The sequence below is a fragment of the Lolium rigidum genome, chromosome 2 (genome assembly GCF_022539505.1).
Source record: "Lolium rigidum isolate FL_2022 chromosome 2, APGP_CSIRO_Lrig_0.1, whole genome shotgun sequence".
Taxonomy (NCBI): Eukaryota; Viridiplantae; Streptophyta; class Magnoliopsida; order Poales; family Poaceae; genus Lolium; species Lolium rigidum.
Window position 1 is genome coordinate 237,233,390 of NC_061509.1, and position 19,867 is coordinate 237,253,256.

Below are 19,867 nucleotides of genomic sequence, written 5' to 3' on the forward strand. Positions count from 1 at the left end.
GGATTTTATTTATGTTTGCAACATAATTTGTTGAAGGATAGAAAGAGCTTATGTTTTTGTGGAGATAAGCCTGTGTTGCTAATAAGGCCATATCTAATTACTCTTCAGTTCAGATTATCTCCTTTTTCTGGTTGATATCTTGTATGGAATCTATAATCCCTGTCATCAAATCAAGATTCCCTTCTGTAGTGCATTTATCATCTGGTTAATGCATATGTTTTATACAAGTTCCAATTGCTCAGCTTCTAAATACTGTTTCAGCGTGGTTTTTGGTTCTCTGTCTTACTGAAAATATCTTTCGAGAAGTTTGTCTGTTCTTAGTGTACTCGCATCGTAAATAGATTGACGCAGAAGTAGCTGAACATATCCTTGACACCATCAATTTGTGCATCCATCTTCCATGAGCTTTTAGGATTCCGTACAGGATTGCTGTTTTCATGTGTGTTCTGTTTTATCATCTGGTGTTGTATGAAAAAGCACGGAACCAATCATCAACTATGTGTTCATTTTTTAGGAGAATTTGCTGACTGCTTATCACTGAATTTGTTTGTGTTTTACCAAGTGATTATCAGCACGAAAGAAGGGCCCGCGGTAAGCCGCGGCCCAAATCTAATACGGAGTATAATAAGGGCAGAGCAAATCCGAGCAGATCCAGCGCCTAGACAAGCTTGGCCGCCGGCCACCCGCATGATCCATATTTGTCGGAAGCAGCAGCCGCATTAGATTTCAAACAGGAAACTGGCAGGCCAAAGGACAGAGCAGATGCATAGCAGATGCAGCGCCTGGACAAGCGCGGCCGCCGGCCGCCTGCATGATTCATATTTCCTGTGCGTAGAGAACGTACCCAGGTATGTGCATGTCAAGTTTGAATCGGAAATATAGAAGTATGTAACCTATGCAAAAATAATAAATTGTACTCTTGACAATATAAGAAGTACATGCGCGGTATAACAAAGTTCTGTTTTCTCTTTTTGTGTAGGTTACATATGGTCGTATTTTTTCTTGAAAATGCGCATGGCTAAGTATCAAGGTGACATATATGCACGTAAATTATTTCAAAAATTTCTAAAATATTTTTATAGCTTTTTCAAAAAATATTGAAATCACGTGCCCGCGTACCTAGGTTTTCCACCATATTTTCGCCTGCTACTGATGCTCTAAAAACGTCTGCAAAACGTACATGCAAAAAAGTTTTCAGCTACTCTAAAACAAAGATAAGTATAAGCTAGCGAATGTCATCGATCGTTGATTGGTTGCACAAGTTCAAACAACTAACATCACAAATATATGTTGGGAAAATTTGCTACAGGACACCGTTATTTTCTGGCGTTTGCCAAAACACACTGCTGGATTGTGTCTTTGCCAGGTATCATTATAATTTTGTGGCACATTTGCCAGAACACACCACCTAGCAAAAAATGGAAAGTTTTGCACTTTTACCTGGGATGATTGGTTTTGAAGACAAAATGCAAAACTTTCCGTTTTTAAAGCATGATTGGAGCAAGCTGCCTTGACCAATATACTGGATCTATACCATCTGAGAAGAAAGGGGTGGTGTGTTCTGGTAAATGTGCCATAGAATTGTAATGGTACCTGGCAAAGACATAATCGAGCGGTGTGTTTTGGCAAACGCCAGAAAATAACGGTATTCTGTAGCAAATTTTCCCATATATGTTTGGAAGCTGGCCAAACTGACATCTCCCAACTCCACACATACCGAACCAGTATGAGTCCAGCAAAGGCGATCGGAAGGCGGTGGCGGCCACAAAACCAATCTAGATTTTCGTTCTTCTCGACGGCGACATCGCTGGTCCGCTCCGCCTCCATCGGCTTTGGGGCCTTGGTGGTACGGCGAACCATGGCCCATCGTCGGCGGGGAGTTTGTCATTCCTTTTAGGTAGTTTTTAATGTCTTTTTGGGATGGTAAAGCGGTGGCTATATCATAAAGTTAGAATAAGCTCCTCCCCATCCAATCCTTACTCCGGTGGTGTGTTTAGAGCAGCGGAGGGCGCATGGAGTCGTGTGCCTAGCGAATCTCCAGGGACCCGGTCGGTTTTTGTGTTCGTTGGTGTGGTTTCATGTGAGTATCTTCTAATTGATGGTTGTCATCATTGGCGATGGTTGTTGCTCTACTCCGCTAATCCTTTGGGGTCTTAGCACGACAATTTTTTGTCTGTCTACTACAACAAGTTGTATTATGACAAGCTTAGCCCGGTGCCGGTGATGGAGGGGCGAGGATGGCGGCGTGCCTTCAACTCGTACTAGTGTCTGTAGTCGTCACTGGATGGTCGAAGAACCTATTTATAATTTTTGTTACATTTTAGACGATTTGTACTACCTTTTATGATTATTAATAAATTGGTGGGATTTCACACACAAAAAAAAGATGGAATTCCTATTGGCTTCCCGGCTTTATGTTGGTTTATGTGAAATGCTAAAAATGATCTTATCTTTAACAATAATAATAAAGGTATAATTTTTTTACAAGTTATTCACTTGGTTACTCATTGGATTCAAGTTTGGTCCTGCCTTTTTCCGGAGGATCAGCGGGAGTCTATATCTATTTGCAGACGCTCGCTCATAACTTCTACACCTAGGTTGGCTAGCGGCATATTTATGAATCTCTTTTTTTGTTGGTTGATACATGTCTTAAATTTTATGAGTGATTGTAATAATTTGAATACCCAAAATGTTGACAGTAATGTGCATCAGGGGCTAGGTTATGCTCCCATCTCGAGAAGAAAAAAAAAAGTCCAAACAAGGAGGACCCTGCTGGTCTGGGCTTTTCTGCAGGTTTCAGCTTCAGCAGCCCTTGTGATCTGCCGAACTAGAAAATGAAGTAGAGTATTCGTACTACTGTGTACTGTTGTCGGTTGAGTCTTCAGTCAATTCCTGCCCGCCAAGATCACTATAAATACACGTCAAGCTGACCGCCCTCCTTCGCGCAGCCCTACGCACGCTACTTGGATCGTGCGTGCCTGGCGACCTGGCGTGACCATCCCCAAACACCACTCGCCGATGTACTCCTGCAGCGTCGACCGAGACCGCTCGGGCGCGGCGGAGCGTGCCGTGGCTTTCGGCGCCAAGTACCAGCCATGCAACACGGCACCGACGGCCCGGGCGGCCGCCAGTCAAGTCCTCCCCTCGGACGCGCAGCCGCCGCCGCGGCGCCCCAGGAAGTCGGCGTCGCGCCGGTCGTCCACCACCGTGGTGGCCACCGACGTGTCCAACTTCCGCGCCATGGTTCAGGAGCTCACCGGCTTCCAGCCGGCGCCGGCCGCCATCTTCCGGCCGCAGCCGCGTCGGGCCCACGCCACCGCCGCCAGCCACTCCCTGCTGGCCGTGGCGCACGGGTGCGGCGGTGCGGTGCTGCAGGGGCGGAGCACAGACGCGGAAGCTACCGCCGGCAACGGCAGCCGCGACGTCCCGGCAGTGGTGCAGCCATTGATGCACCCGACGCCGGGCGTGTTTGACTTTGACGGGCTGGGGGACCTCGGGCTGCCGGAGTTCGATACGTGGCCTGATTTCTCCTTTGAATAGTACTAGTATTATTCAAGCACGCAGCTAGACTGTTAATGTAATCAAGGGTGGTTTGGTTTTGTAATTTCAGTCTGCTCATGTTAATGTTTGCGTTTGGAACGCATAAGAATGGTGTGTTCCTCCAGCACAAGTTTTCTTTTCAAAAAAATTGCCGATCTTAATAATCATCAATAGCAGTGCAAACAATCCGAAAAGTAATAAAAATATAAAAAAGACTCTGTACCACCTAGTGACGACTATACACTAGTGTGGTCCGAAGGCATGCTGCCATCGTCGGACATCCATCACCGAAGCCGCGCAAAGCTTATCATAATAAAGTTTGTTACAGTAGATAGATCGAAAGTCATCGTGCTAAGATCTTAAAGAACCGGTGCAACAGAGTAGCAACCATCATCAATGATAACAGCTGCAGATCGGAAGAAACTGACCTAAAACGACACCAATAAACACGAAAACCAACCGAGTCCCAGGAGATCAGCCGAACACACGACTCCACCCCCATCCCATCCCCACCGTCGGCGCTAGACGCATTACTGAAGCGAGCATAGGACGGGGATGACTTATTCTAACTTTAGGACGTAGCTTCCCGTTTCACCATCCCGAAAAAAAGACATTGACGACCAACCTAAACAAAGAATGGAAATTTGCATGCCGACGAGGGGCCATGGTCCGCCACACCCCTAGAACCCAAGTGCCACCAGAGGCGGAGCGGACCGATGACGTCGTCGGGGAGGGGCGGAACCCTGGATGGGGTTTACTCTCCACCTCTCGACTGCATGTCTCATGCAGTTGCGCTTCGTCGTGCACCGGTTCAATTCTAGCATTTGACAAGTCTTGGCCTTTTTCCTCCAGCACAAGTTGTAAGATGGTTAAACCATTAAAGTACAAGTGTGACTAATTCCCATTCGAATGAGAATTAACTTAGTTCTCAGTTAAGTGATATCATCGAATCATGGTTGCAACTTGTATTGTAACTCATAGCTAGCAAGAATGACGAAGCAAATTAATGGATTCATTGTAGTGTCGAATGCACAATGCCATTTACCTCTTTTGGAAAACAGTTGTGTTTGGTGAATTTAGTCCGTTGCATACTTGTGTGATGAACACTATTTTTTTTTTTTTGAAGTAGTGTGATGAACACTATTTGTGCCCCTGTTACAGTGATTCAGTTCGAGAATCAAGAGACTGTTTGTGTTCAGATGTACTTTTTCTATTCCTTGTTTGTTTTATGGGTTAATTATTGGTTTGCCACTACACCCCGCGCAACACTCAGTTTTGCCACTAGAGCAGAATGGTGCTCAGTTTTGCCACTAGTCTGTGTGCAACGACTCGTTCCGTGAGTCTGCCGTTTCATTCAGGTCAACGTCCTTGACTCGGCTATTTCAGGTGGGACCAGGCGGAGACGCATTTGAAAAGAGGACCGGCTGTTTCGAGGTGGGACCAGGCGGAGACGCATTTGAAAAGAGGACCGTTGCTGGCCGTTTCACGTGGGACCCACAAGGCAACCGTTGGAGCTCAACCCCATTTAAAATCCCTGATCGCGCGGCGGAGCTTGCGGCGGTGAGAAGAAATCGACGGGGTTGGAGACGGCCCCTCGCGAGAGGTGCGGCGCGGGCGGCCGAGAGGGCCTTGTTGACGGGGAGCGCCGCCGACGGCGGGAGCTGCGGAGGGCGCAGCCGTCCGCCGAAGCACCTCACGGTTCGGATCCCGCGCCACCTCTATCCATGTCTTCTTCTAGCTCCCGTGCCACCTCTCGGTTCGAGCTTCGGTGCGCATGGAGATGCCGATCCTCCTCCGTCCGCGGTGCCGGGCGCCCGTTGATCGGAGGATTTCGCGCACACCGAAGAACACCAATCGTCCGTTCTACGTGTGCGAGCAGCGAGAAAGGGGTAAGAATAGTGGAAATTTCAGTATTTTGTGCATAGTTTGTGCTCAATGTGGTTGATCTCTTTCGTGTGCTTGCGGATAAAATGCTTCTTCGTTTGGGTCGATGTTTTGCTCCGGACGGCGATGAATCGAGCTGCTAGATGAGCACGAAGAATGGTTGCCCATCTTGCCACGAGACGACACGGGTCGCCGCGATAGCTAGTGCGAGAAGAGACGCAGGGCGGATCACGCATTGACGAGAGAGGTAGCTTTTGAGCTAAGGTGGATGAACCGAGAAGATTAGAGAGCTCGAAGATCAATCAAAAATTTGGAATTACATTTGTGCATTTGTAGGTGGTATTGTTATCGCACTAGGTTTAATGTTGACATTGTATGGAAAGGCATGAATTTGTGATGAATTTGTAAGCTTCAAATTGTATGAACTTGTAAGCTTGAATTTGCAAGCTTGAAATAAATAAATCTGATCAAAATTCGATAGTGGCAAAGATTTGGCTTTGGGCAGATGAGAAGGGTGTTTAAAAAAACGGTGAAAAATGAAATAACAAAAAAGGGTGCGGCTAGGACTCGAACCCAAGACCGCTTTGTTTGGTAGCGTGAAGGATTGCTCTGGTAACCAGTGGGGTGGATGGACAGATATTGAAAAGCAAAAGGAAGAAATCTAGCTATAGTTAGTTCTAGTTCGTGACTTGGTTTTTTGACAGAATTCGTGACTTGGTTTATGGTGTAAGGACGCATATGTTTGTTCTTTGTGTTTATGCACGCTGCTTAACCAAAAAAGGGTGCGTCTTTGTTATTTCAAGCATTACTTGTTTGTGGTTTAATTAGGTTGGAAAAATAATCAAATAAAAAAAGGTGCATCTATCTGATTTCAAGCATTGCGTGTTTGTGATTTTTTGTGAGTCTGCCGTTTCATTCAGGTCAACGTCCTTCTTTTTTTGCGAGGGAAAAAGGGTGCATTTATCTCATTTCAAGCATTGCGTGTTTGTGATTTTTTGTTTCATACATATATGGGTACCCTACTTATATTACATCAAAGTTCATACTTGGATCCATGTTTGTGATTTCATAATTCATACACCCTTGATATATTACATCGAAATCATAGAAAACTAAGATATATGAGATGTAAATATTGGTAGCCAGATCATCACGTAAAATAACTTAGATAAATTCGATACATAAGATGCTTAGTTCCACCATTACACGGAAATAACTTAGATAGATAGATGGGTACCCTAGATAGATAGATGGGTACCCTAGATAGATAAGTTCGGTGACACACGACTTGACACGACTCGACACGGAACCACATAGAAAATGAAAACGTAAAGCTAAAAAAACATGACGAGCTTGACGAGAACACATCTTGGCCGCACCACTGCGCCGCACCACCGTCTTCACCAGCGTCTTCACTTGTAGTACGGGAGGCGGTGCATAGGTTTCCCGGAGAAGAAGATGGCGTCGCAATCGGTGAAGACGTTGTAGGTGGTGAAGAAGATTGACTCGCAGCCGCACCAGAAGACCTCACCGAGGAGGGCGTACGCGTCAAATCGGTTGGCGAAGGTGACCGTGAGAAGCTTGAGGGCGACGCCTTCACGAGACTCATTGACGTAGTACATGACGGGCGAGCCCGGTGGGAGGTGGGAGAAGCCCTCGTCGAGGAACCGTCGAGTGAGCTCGATCTCGCTCCTCCACCTCGACTTTGCCCACACACGGAGCGTGTTGTCGACGAGGACGTCCGCCGGATAGAGTAGCTCCGGCCTGGTGCGCGGACGGCGGAAGGTCGGTCCCGTGTACTGCATCTTCGGAGAGGCAGAGAGGCTCGCTTGAGTGCGTGGTGCTTTGGAGATGGAGAGGAAGAGAGGCTCGCTCGGTTGGTGTGTGGGAGAGGAAGAGAGGCCCCTTATAAAGAGGTTGGCTCATAATTCGGGTTCCTAATGATGAATTAACGCGTGTCTAGCCGTCTTCCAAAAATAATTATTGGTTTTGACGCGAGACGATGGCAAAGCGATGCGGCTGCATCGGCTGCGAGAGCCGAGACGATGGCAACGCCGAGACGCTGCGTCGATGCATTAAAAGGCGTCGGCGAGTGCGTGGAAAGGGTTGTTGGCGTGGCGCCTGCATGGTGCATGCATGGCGCATGCATCGCGAGCCTAGACACGCGGGACGGCCCAACGGACCAACGGAGATTTCGGTGTTCTTATAGCCCACCGCGAAAAGAGAAAGGAACCAATCATGTTGAAGAACGATGGTGTCCACGGATCGGCCCCGAAACGTTCTAGAAGGCTAGATCGGACGGCTGGCGTTACCGCAGATGAACGGTCCACAATGCAAAACAGAGCAACCCACGGATCGGTCCGGTTTCCTTCTAGAAGAACAGGGGTAGCTGGTCAAAGTTAGGCTTTGACTAAATTTGAAATGAGCATAAAAAATTCAAAAAAATCAAAAAAATGGAAAACCTTCTCACATAGACTTCTTATGTCATATACTACCCATTCTAGTTGATAAACATGGTCTACATGCTGTTCAACAAAAAAACCATGTGTCTAATGTGATATCTCGAACACTGGGGTACAAGTTCGAGGGTGAAGACAAGAGGTTTAGGGTTTGGAACATGAAAAGTTTCAAAAACCACACCAAAGCTTCATTTTGGAGTGAATAACAAGGATCCATGCTTAGTTTTACAATTCCATGTTTCAAACTTGATAAAATGATGGTCAAAGTTAGGTTTGACTAAATTTGAAATGACCATAAAAAATTCAAAAAAAATCAAAAAAATGGAAAACCTTCTCACATAGACTTCTTATGTCATATACTACCCATTCTAGTTGATAAACATGGTCTACATGCTGTTCAACAAAAAAACCATGTGTCTAATGTGATATCTCAAACACTCGGGGTACAAGTTCGAGGGTGAAGACAAGAGGTTTAGGGTTTGGAACATGAAAAGTTTCAAAAACCTCACCAAAGCTTCATTTTGGAGTGAATAACAAGGATCCATGCTTAGTTTTACAATTCCATGTTTCAAACTTGATAAAATGATGGTCAAAGTTAGGTTTGACTAAATTTGAAATGACCATAAAAAATTCAAAAAAAATCAAAAAAATGGAAAACCTTCTCACATAGACTTCTTATGTCATATACTACCCATTCTAGTTGATAAACATGGTCTACATGCTGTTCAACAAAAAAACCATGTGTCTAATGTGATATCTCAAACACTGGGGTACAAGTTCGAGGGTGAAGACAAGAGGTTTAGGGTTTGGAACATGAAAAGTTTCAAAAACCTCACCAAAGCTTCATTTTGGAGTGAATAACAAGGATCCATGCTTAGTTTTACAATTCCATGTTTCAAACTTGATAAAATGATGGTCAAAGTTAGGTTTGACTAAATTTGAAATGACCATAAAAATTCAAAAAAAATCAAAAAAATGGAAAAACCTTCTCACATACTCTTCTTACATGGAATAGATGTGTAGTGAACTTATTTGGCCAATTTAGACAAGATCAAAAAAAACTTGCTTAGAAATGAGGCCATTTACCCTACCTTTGGAGCTCTTTTGTAGCACGAGTTTGACATGAGTTCCTCAAAACATGTAATCTCATCACTCCAACATCATTCAAACATAGTTCAAACATGTACTCTAATCATTCCAACAGCATCCAAACACAAATACAACATTATTCATGAACTTTAGTTGGTTCCCACTCAATCATCTACAAAGCGTTGCGGCTTCTTCTTGGTCCTTGCGCTTCTTGCCACTACTTCCTTGTGATCCTTGTGCTCATTGCTTCTTTTCTTCTCCTCTTGGTTGTCGGCACCTTAACTACCTCAGAGCTCACTGCCACAACTTTGTTCGAACCTACAACAGAGCTGTACAAAACAAAGGGCGGTAAGATTGTGTCAAGTGATAAATGTACACTAGTATTGGAAAGATTTACATACCAAGTAGAACTCACAACCACGAAGGTTGGACACCAACATTTGGAGCCTCAATTTTCTCCTCAATTGGATCATCAATTGGATCATCATTTCCATTATCAATTGGATCATCATTTTGATAATTTTGTGGCTCATCAATCGGATCATCAATTGGATCATCAATTGGATCATCAATTTGATCATTTTGTGGCTCATCAATTGGATCATCAATTTGATCATTTTGTGGCTCATCAATTGGATCATCAACTTGAACATTTTGTGGCTCATCAATTGGATCATCACTTGGATCATCACTTGTAGCCTCCACTGCATCCTCATTTTGATCATCATTTTGCTCATCATTTGAAACATCAAAACACTCTCCGAACAGCTGGATCTACTTGCGTTATCACGATACCTAGCGAAATGACCAGACCCACCACACCTTGTGCACTTACGTCTCCTCGGTCCAAGTCCAGCTCCTTCGCTGCGAGGTCTTATTCTACTTTTCCTCGGTCTACCTGCTGCTCTCTTCGAACCGGAGGGCAAAGCTTAAAACCAGGGTCCACTTGGATCCCATTGTTGTTTTCCCTCCAAAGCGGGTAAGGCATGTGCATATGTGGCTTTGAACTTTGCAACTGAGTAGTAATCATGCACATACTTGTTGTATGTTACCTGCTTGACTCGACAGAGTAGTGATGAAAAACAAGGCATGAATGCATGGCAACCCAGTTATCTGCCATTTCCTACAACTGCAAGTTCTAGCTTCTAAATCCACTGGATATCTCCATTCCCTCTTCTCTTTATCCAAAAATGATACCTCTACCGTCGTAGCTGAGCAACGAGTCATGTACATTTCCAAGCCTCTTGTTTTCTGCTTCAATTCATTCATCACGGAAGGGATTATAATGTGTCCCATGAATTTTGCCTCGGCTATTCCTGCTCGAACAAGAAATTTCTGCACGTATTCTACCCTTATCTTGTCAAGCAAATCCGCCAAATAAAGACCCTTTAGTTTTCGGATCGTTGAGTTGAAAGACTCTGCAAGATTATTATGCACATAGTCAACTTTGCTCACTTCACTGAATTGGCTTCTGGCCCATAACTTGGAGTGGTGTGTTTCCAAGTATTCCTTTGATACGTCTCCAACGTATCGATAATTTCTTGTGTTCCATGCCACATTATTGATGTTATCTACATGTTTTATGCACACTTTATATCATATTCGTGCATTTTCTGGAACTAACCTATTAACAAGATGCCGAAGTGCCGATTCTTTGTTTTACTGCTGTTTTTGGTTTCGAAATCCTAGTAAAGAAATATTCTCGGAATTGGACGAAATAAAAGCCCGGAGGCCTATTTTCTCACGAAGCTTCCGAAGTCCGAAGATGAGACGAAGAGGGGCCACGGGGTGGCCAAACCCTAGGGCGGCGCGGCCCCACCCCCGGCCGCGCCGGCCCGTGGTTTGGGCCCCCGTGCCGCCTCTTGACTTGCCCTTCCGCCTACAAATAGCCTCCGTGACGAAACCCCCGGTACCGAGAGCCACGATACGGAAAACATTGCTGAGACGCCGTCGCCGCCGATCCCATCTCGGGGGATCCTGGAGATCGCCTCCGGCACCCTGCCGGAGAGGGGATTCATCTCCCGGAGGACTCTACGCCGCCATGGTCACCTCCGGTGTGATGTGTGAGTAGTCTACCCCTGGACTATGGGTCCATAGCAGTAGCTAGATGGTTGTCTTCTCCCCATTGTGCTATCATTGTCGGATCTTGTGAGCTGCCTATCATGATCAAGATCATCTATATGTAATTCTATATGTTGCGTTTGTTGGGATCCGATGAATAGAGAATACTTGTTATGTTGATTATCAAAGTTATACATGTGTTGTTTATGATCTTGCATGCTCTCCGTTATTAGTAGATGCTCTGGCCAAGTAGATGCTTTTAACTCCAAGAGGGAGTACTTATGCTCGATAGTGGGTTCATGCCTGCATTGACACACGGGACGATGTGACGAAAGTTCTAAGGTTGTGTTGTGCTTGTTGCCACTAGGGATAAAACATTGATGCTATGTCTAAGGATGTAGTTGTTGATTACATTACGCACCATACTTAATGCAATTGTCCGTTGTTTGCAACTTAATACTTGGAGGGGTTGGGATGATAACTCTGAAGGTGGACTTTTTAGGCATAGATGCGGTTGGATGGCGGTCTATGTACTTTGTCGTAATGCCCAATTAAATCTCACTATACTCATCATGATATGTATGTGCATTGTCATGCTCTCTTTATTTGTCAATTGCCCAACTGTAATTTGTTCACCCAACATGCTGTTCGTCTTATGGGAGAGACACCTCTAGTGAACTGTGGACCCCGGTCCAATTCTCTTTATTGAAATACAATCTACTGCAATACTTGTTCTACTGTTTTCTGCAAACAATCATCTTCCACACAATACGGTTAATCCTTTGTTACGGCAAGCCGGTGAGATTGACAACCTCACTTGTTTCGTTGGGGCAAAGTAGCTTGGTTGTGTTGTGCGGGTTCCACGTTGGCGCCGGAATCTCCGGTGTTGCGCCGCACTACATCCCGCCGCCATCAACCTTCAACGTGCTTCTTGGCTCCTCCTGGTTCGATAAACCTTGGTTTCTTTCCGAGGGAAAACTTGCTGCTGTGCTCATCATACCTTCCTCTTGGGGTTGCCCAACGAACGTGTGAAATACACGCCATCAAGCATATTTTACGGCGCCGTTGCCGGGGAGATCAAGACACGCTGCAAGGGAGTCTCCACTTCTCAATCTCTTTACTTTGTTTTTGTCTTGCTTAGATTTATTTACTACTTTGTTTGCTGCACTAAATCAAAATACAAAAAAATTAGTTGCTAGTTTTACTTTATTTACTGTCTTGCACTCTATATCGAAAACACAAAAAAAATTAGTTTACTTGCATTTACTTTATCTAGTTTGCTTTATTTACTATTTCTAAAATGGCCAACGCTGAAAATACTAAGTTGTGTGACTTCACAACCACAAATAATAATGATTTCTTATGCACACCTATTGCTCCACCTGCTACTACAGCAGAATTCTTTGAAATTAAACCTGCTTTCTTGAATCTTGTCATGAAAGATCAATTTTCTGGAATTAGTTCGATGATGCTTGCTTGCCCATCTTAATAATTTTGTTGAACTATGTGAAATGCAAAAATATAAAGATGTAGATGGTGATATTATTAAACTAAAATTGTTCCCTTTCTCATTAAGAGGAAGAGCTAAAGATTGGTTGCTATCTCCGCCTAAGAATAGTATTGATTCATGGACTAAATGCAAGGATGCTTTTATTGGTAGATATTATCCCCCTGCTAAAATTATATCTTTGAGGAGTAGCATAATGAATTTTAAACAATTAGATACTGAACATGTTGCTCAAGCTTGGGAAAGAATGAAATCTCCGGTTAAAAATTGCCCAACCCATGGACTGACTACTTGGATGATCATCCAAACCTTCTATGCAGGACTAAATTTTTCTTCACGGAATTTATTGGATTCAGCTGCTGGAGGTACCTTTATGTCCATCACTCTTGGTGAAGCAACAAAGCTTCTTGATAATATGATGATCAACTACTCCGAATGGCACACGGAAAGAGCTCCACAAGGTAAGAAGGTAAATTCAGTCGAAGAAACCTCTTCCTTGAGTGATAAGATTGATGCTATTATGTCTATGCTTGTGAATGATAGGACTAATGTTGATCCTAATAATGTTCCGTTAGCTTCATTGGTTGCACAAGAAGAACATGTTGATGTAAACTTCATTAAAAATAATAATTTCAACAACAATGCTTACCGGAACAATTCTAGTAACAACTATAGGCCATATCCTTATAATAATGGCAACGGCTATGGTAATTCTTATGGAAATTCTTACAACAATAATAGGAATTCACCCCTGGACTTGAAGCCATGCTTAAAGAATTTATTAGTACACAAACTGCCTTTAACAAATCTGTTGAGGAAAAACTCAATAAAATTGATATTCTTGTTTCTAAAGTCGATAGTCTTGCTGCTGATGTTGATCTTTTGAAATCAAAAGTTTTTCCTAATGAGAATCATCATAATAAGATTGCTACTACAGCAAATGCTATTCAAGTTAGAATTAATGAGAATATAAGATTAATGGCTGAACTGCGTGCTAGGTGGGATAGAGAAGAAAATGAAAAACTAGCTAAAGAGAAGAATATAGCTAAAGTTTGGACTATTACCACCACTAGTAATGCTAATGCTACACATGTTGCTGCACCTCCTACTCATACTAATAAAAGAATTGGTGTTAGCAATGTTTCCACTTCTAATGCAAACGCGAAAAGCTACTGAAAGCTGCTAAAACGCTGAAACTGCTTCTGTGATAAAGTCTGCTGAAATTTTTTCCAACATTGGGGATGATGATCCCATTGCTTTAGATTATAATGGTTTGAATTTTGATGATTGCCACATCTCTGAAGTTATAAAGTTCTTGCAAAAACTTGCTAAAAGTCCTAATGCTAGTGCTATAAATCTGGCTTTCACGCATTATATTACAAATGCTCTCATAAAAGCTAGAGAAGAGAAACTAGAGCGCGAAGCCTCTATTCCTAAAAAGCTAGAAGATGGTTGGGGGCCCATCATTAAGATGAAGGTTAAAGATTTTGATTGTAATGCTTTATGTGATCTTGGTGCAAGTATTTCTGTTATGCCTGAAGAAAATTTATAATATGCTTGACTTGCCACCGCTGAAAAATTGTTATTTGGATGTTAATCTTGCTGATCATTCTACAAAGAAACCTTTGGGTAAAGTTGATAATGTTCGCATTACCGTTAACAATAATCTTGTTCCCGTTGATTTTGTTGTCTTGGATATTGAATGCAATGCATCTTGTCCAATTATATTGGGAAGACCTTTTCTTCGAACTCGTTGGTGCTATTATTGATATGAGGGAAGGAAATATAAAATATCAATTTCCTCTCAAGAAAGGTATGGAACACTTCCCTAGAAAGAGAATGAAGGTACCTTATGATTCTATTATTAGAACAAATTATGATGTTGATGCTTCATCTCTCGATGTTACTTGATACACACTTTCGCGCCTAGCTGAAAGGCGTTAAAGAAAAGCGCTTATGGGAGACAACCCATGTTTTTTACCTACAGTACTTTGTTTTTATTTTTGTGTCTTGGAAGTTGTTTACTACTGTAGCAACCTCTCCTTATCTTAGTTTTGAGTTTTGTTGTGCCAAGTTAAGCCGTTGATAGAAAAGTAAGTACTAGATTTGGATTACTGCGCAGTTCCAGATTTCTTTGCTGTCACGAATCTGAGCCCACTGCCCTGCAGGAAGCTCAGAAAATTATGCCAATTTACGTGCATGATCCTCAGATATGTACGCAACTTTCATTCAATTTGAGCATTTTCATTTGAGCAAGTCTGGTGCCATTTTAAAATTCGTCAATACGAACTGTTCTGTTTTGACAGATTCTGCCTTTTATTTCGCATTGCCTCTTTCGCTATGTTGGATGAATTTCTTTGATCCACTAATGTCCAGTAGCATTATGCAATGTCCAGAAGTGTTAAGAATGATTGTGTCACCTCTGAATATGTCAATTTATATTGTGCACTAACCCTCTAATGAGTTGTTTCGAGTTTGGTGTGGAGGAAGTTTTCAAGGGTCAAGAGAGGAGTATGATGCAACATGATCAAGGAGAGTGAAAGCTCTAAGCTTGGGGATGCACCCGGTGGTTCACCCCTGCATATATCAAGAAGACTCAAGCGTCTAAGCTTGGGGATGCCCAAGGCATCCCCTTCTTCATCAACAAATTATCAGGTTCCTCCCCTGAAACTACATTTTTATTCGGCCACATCTTATGTGCTTTTTCTTGGAGCGTCGGTTTGTTTTTATTTTTGTTTTGTTTGAATAAAATGGATCCTAGCATTCACCTTATGGGAGAGATACACACTCCGCTGTAGCATATGGACAAATATGTCCTTGGTTTCTACTCATAGTATTCATGGCGAAGTTTCTCCTTCGTTAAATTGTTATATGGTTGGAATTGGAAAATGATACATGTAGTAATTGCTATAATGTCTTGGGTAATGTGATACTTGGCAACTGTTGTGCTCATGTTTAAGCTCTTGCATCATATGCTTTGCACCCATTAATGAAGAAATACATAGAGCATGCTAAAATTTGGTTTGCATAATTGGTTTCTCTAAGGTCTAGATAATTTCTAGTATTGAGTTTGAACAACAAGGAAGACGGTGTAGAGTCTTATAATACTTTCAATATGTCTTTTATGTGAGTTTTGCTGCACCGGTTCATCCTTGTGTTTGTTTCAAATAAGCCTTGCTAGCCTAAACCTTGTATCGAGAGGGAATACTTCTCATGCATCCAAAATACTTGAGCCAACCACTATGCCATTTGTGTCCACCATACCTACCTATACTACATGGTATTTTTCCGCCATTCCAAAGTAAATTGCTTGAGTGCTACCTTTAAAATTCCATCATTCACCTTTGCAATATATAGCTCATGGGACAAATAGCTTAAAAACTATTGTGGTATTGAATATGTAATTATGCACTTTATCTCTTATTAAGTTGCTTGTTGTGCGATAACCATGTTTTGCGGGAACGCCATCAACTCATTGTTGAATTTCATGTGAGTTGCTATGCATGTTCGTCTTGTACTGAAGTAAGGGCGATCTACACTGAGTTGAATGGTTTGAGCATGCATATTGTGAGAGAAGAACATTGGGCCGCTAACTAAAGCCATGTTTCATGGTGGAAGTTTCAGTTTTGGACAAACATCCTCAAATCTCTAATGAGAAAAGAATTAATTGTTGTTGAATGCTTAAAGCATTAAAAGAGGAGTCCATTATCTGTTGTCTATGTTGTCCCGGTATGGATGTCTAAGTTGAGAATAATCAAAAGCGAGAAATCCAAATGCGAGCTTTCTCCTTAGACCTTTGTACAGGCGGCATAGAGGTACCCCTTTGTGAAACTTGGTTAAAGCATATGTATTGCGGTGATAATCCAGGTAGTCCAAGCTAATTAGGACAAGGTGCGAGCACTATTAGTACACTATGCATGAGGCTTGCAACTTATAAGATGTAATTTACATGATGCATATGCTTTATTACTACCGTTGACAAAATTGTTTCACGTTTTCAAAATCAAAGCTCTAGCACAAATATAGCAATCGATGCTTTTCCTCTATGAGGACCATTCTTTTACTTTCAATGTTGAGTCGAGTTCACCTATTTCTCTCCACCTCAAGAAGCAAACACTTGTGTGAACTATGCATTGATTCCTACATACTTGCTTATTGCACTTATTATATTACTCTATGTTGACAATATCCATGAGATATACATGTTACAAGTTGAAAGCAACCGCTGAAACTTAATCTTCTTTTGTGTTGCTTCAATACCTTTACTTTGAATCATTGCTTTATGAGTTAACTCTTATGCAGGAGTTATTGATGCTTGTCTTGAAGTGCTATTCATGAAAAGTCTTTGCTTTATGATTCACTTGTTTACTCATGTCATCACCATTGTTTTGATCGCTGCATTCTCTACATATGCTTTACAAATAGTATGATCAAGTTTATGATGGCATGTCACTCCGGAAATTATCTTTGTTATCGTTTTACCTGCTCGGGACGAGCGAGAACTAAGCTTGGGGATGCTGATACGTCTCCAACGTATCGATAATTTCTTGTGTTCCATGCCACATTATTGATGTTATCTACATGTTTTATGCACACTTTATATCATATTCGTGCATTTTACGGAACTAACCTATTAACAAGATGCCGAAGTGCCGGTTGCTATTTTACTGCTTGTTTTTGGTTTCGAAATCCTAGTAAAGAAATATTCTCGGAATTGGACGAAATAAAAGCCCCGGAGGCCTATTTTCTCACGAAGCTTCCAGAAGTCCGAAGATGAGACGAAGAGGGGCCACGGGGTGGCCAAACCCCTAGGGCGGCGCGGCCCCACCCCGGCCGCGCCGGCCCGTGGTTTGGGCCCCCCGTGCCGCCTCTTGACTTGCCCCTTCCGCCTACAAATAGCCTCCGTGACGAAACCCCCGGTGCCGAGAGCCACGATACGGAAAACATTGCCGAGACGCCGTCGCCGCCGATCCCATCTCGGGGGATCCTCGGAGATCGCCTCCGGCACCTCGCCGGAGAGGGGATTCATCTCCCGGAGGACTCTACGCCGCCATGGTCGCCTCCGGTGTGATGTGTGAGTAGTCTACCCCTGGACTATGGGTCCATAGCAGTAGCTAGATGGTTGTCTTCTCCCCATTGTGCTATCATTGTCGGATCTTGTGAGCTGCCTATCATGATCAAGATCATCTATATGTAATTCTATATGTTGCGTTTGTTGGGATCCGATGAATAGAGAATACTTGTTATGTTGATTATCAAAGTTATACATGTGTTGTTTATGATCTTGCATGCTCTCCGTTATTAGTAGATGCTCCGGCCAAGTAGATGCTTTTAACTCCAAGAGGGAGTACTTATGCTCGATAGTGGGTTCATGCCCGCATTGACACCAGGACGAGTGACGAAAAGTTCTAAGGTTGTGTTGTGCTTGTTGCCACTAGGGATAAAACATTGATGCTATGTCTAAGGATGTAGTTGTTGATTACATTACGCACCATACTTAATGCAATTGTACTGTTGTTTGCAACTTAATACTGGAGGGGTTCGGATGATAACTCGAAGGTGGACTTTTTAGGCATAGATGCGGTTGGATGGCGGTCTATGTACTTTGTCGTAATGCCCAATTAAATCTCACTATACTCATCATGATATGTATGTGCATTGTCATGCTCTCTTTATTTGTCAATTGCCCAAGCTGTAATTTGTTCACCCAACATGCTCGTTCGTCTTATGGGAGAGACACCTCTAGTGAACTGTGGACCCCGGTCCAATTCTCTTTCTCGAAATACAATCTACTGCAATACTTGTTCTACTCGTTTTCTGCAAACAATCATCTTCCACACAATACGGTTAATCCTTTGTTACAGCAAGCCGGTGAGATTGACAACCTCAGCTGTTTCGTTGGGGCAAAGTAGCTTGGTTGTGTTGTGCGGGTTCCACGTTGGCGCCGGAATCTCCGGTGTTGCGCCGCACTACATCCCGCCGCCATCAACCTTCAACGTGCTTCTTGGCTCCTCCTGGTTCGATAAACCTTGGTTTCTTTCTGAGGGAAAACTTGCTGCTGTGCTCATCATACCTTCCTCTTGGGGTTGCCCAACGAACGTGTGAAATACACGCCATCATCCTTCACTTTGTCATTTTTGTATAACTGCCTCATGTGATAGTTGTGCTTCTTCACACTGCAAGTCAAAGATGCTGGCCATAAATTGTCGGCATACACCTTTCCTTTGAATTTCTTCCCAAAATTTGCAGCAAGGTGACGCATGCATTCCCTATGCTCTACTCCAGGGAACACATTGTCCACGGCTACTTCTAAACCCTTGCAAGCATCTGTATGAATTACCAACCCATTGGGATGTGCAATAGCCCGGCGCAGATTCCGCAAAAACCAAGTCCAGCTCTCCTCGGACTACTGCCTCTATCACGCCATAAGCAATCGGAAATACAAAATTGTGTCCATCAACTGCACAAGCTGCTACTAACTGTCCTTTAAACCTCCCCGTGAGAAAAGTAGCATCAATAGCCAAATAGGGCACTGCAGCCCTTCCAAAAAACCCCGGCGACAAGCCTCAAAGCAGAACAAAAACCCTTCTAAAGCACTCTTTGGTCATTGTCATTCCCCTCAACGTGTACTCCACGGTGTGGTGATCAATATCTACAATACTACACGGGCTGATCTTCTCCACTTCACCCTTAAATGAATACAACAGTTTAAAACTTTCCCGCCAATTACCATAAATAGAATCCATAGCATGTTGTTTTCCATTGAAAACCCTCATGTATGGTACCTCTATCTTGAACTTTTCTTTGAGCTTCTTCTGCAACTCCTTTGTACCCACTTGATGGTCTTCTGTCACCCACCGTTTTACTTCTTCAGCCACCCATCTTGACTTGGCTCTACTGATTGTTTCCTTCCTCAGGGTTGATTCCAGGCATGTGTGCCTAAAAGGGTTCACTTTGACTTGAACATTCGTGCTATTTCGCATTTTAGACGCGTGCATCCTCCATGGACAATCTTCGGTCGGACGAGTGCACTCGTAACGTACTCTGTCGCTCTTGTCAACTTCAAATGTACGCTCCGCCCGGATGCGGTATGTCACAAGTGCATTTCTACACTCACTCATGGATGCAAAGATGGTACCTTCTTCCATCCGAGAGTTTGCGGGGTCCCATTCAATAGCTGGAAGGTCTTCGTCCTCAACCTCCTCATCATCAATCACAAAAGCCTCATTGTCACACTCATCTCGGTTTTCAGCCCGACATGGCCGTCGTAAATTCTCGCACAACATCAGAATATAGCCTCTCTTCATCATCGATGTATTCAGGCTCC

The 19,867-nt window shown here is 43.2% G+C and overlaps 1 protein-coding gene across 1 annotated transcript; it reads left to right on the forward strand.

Annotated features, from left to right (window-relative positions):
- Positions 1-3,018: 3,018 nt before the first annotated feature.
- LOC124690678 lies at positions 3,019-3,540 on the forward strand. The gene has a single exon (XM_047224036.1). The coding sequence runs from the start codon at positions 3,019-3,021 to the stop codon at positions 3,538-3,540; it is 522 nt and encodes a 173-aa protein (XP_047079992.1).
- The last annotated feature ends 16,327 nt before the right edge of the window (positions 3,541-19,867 follow it).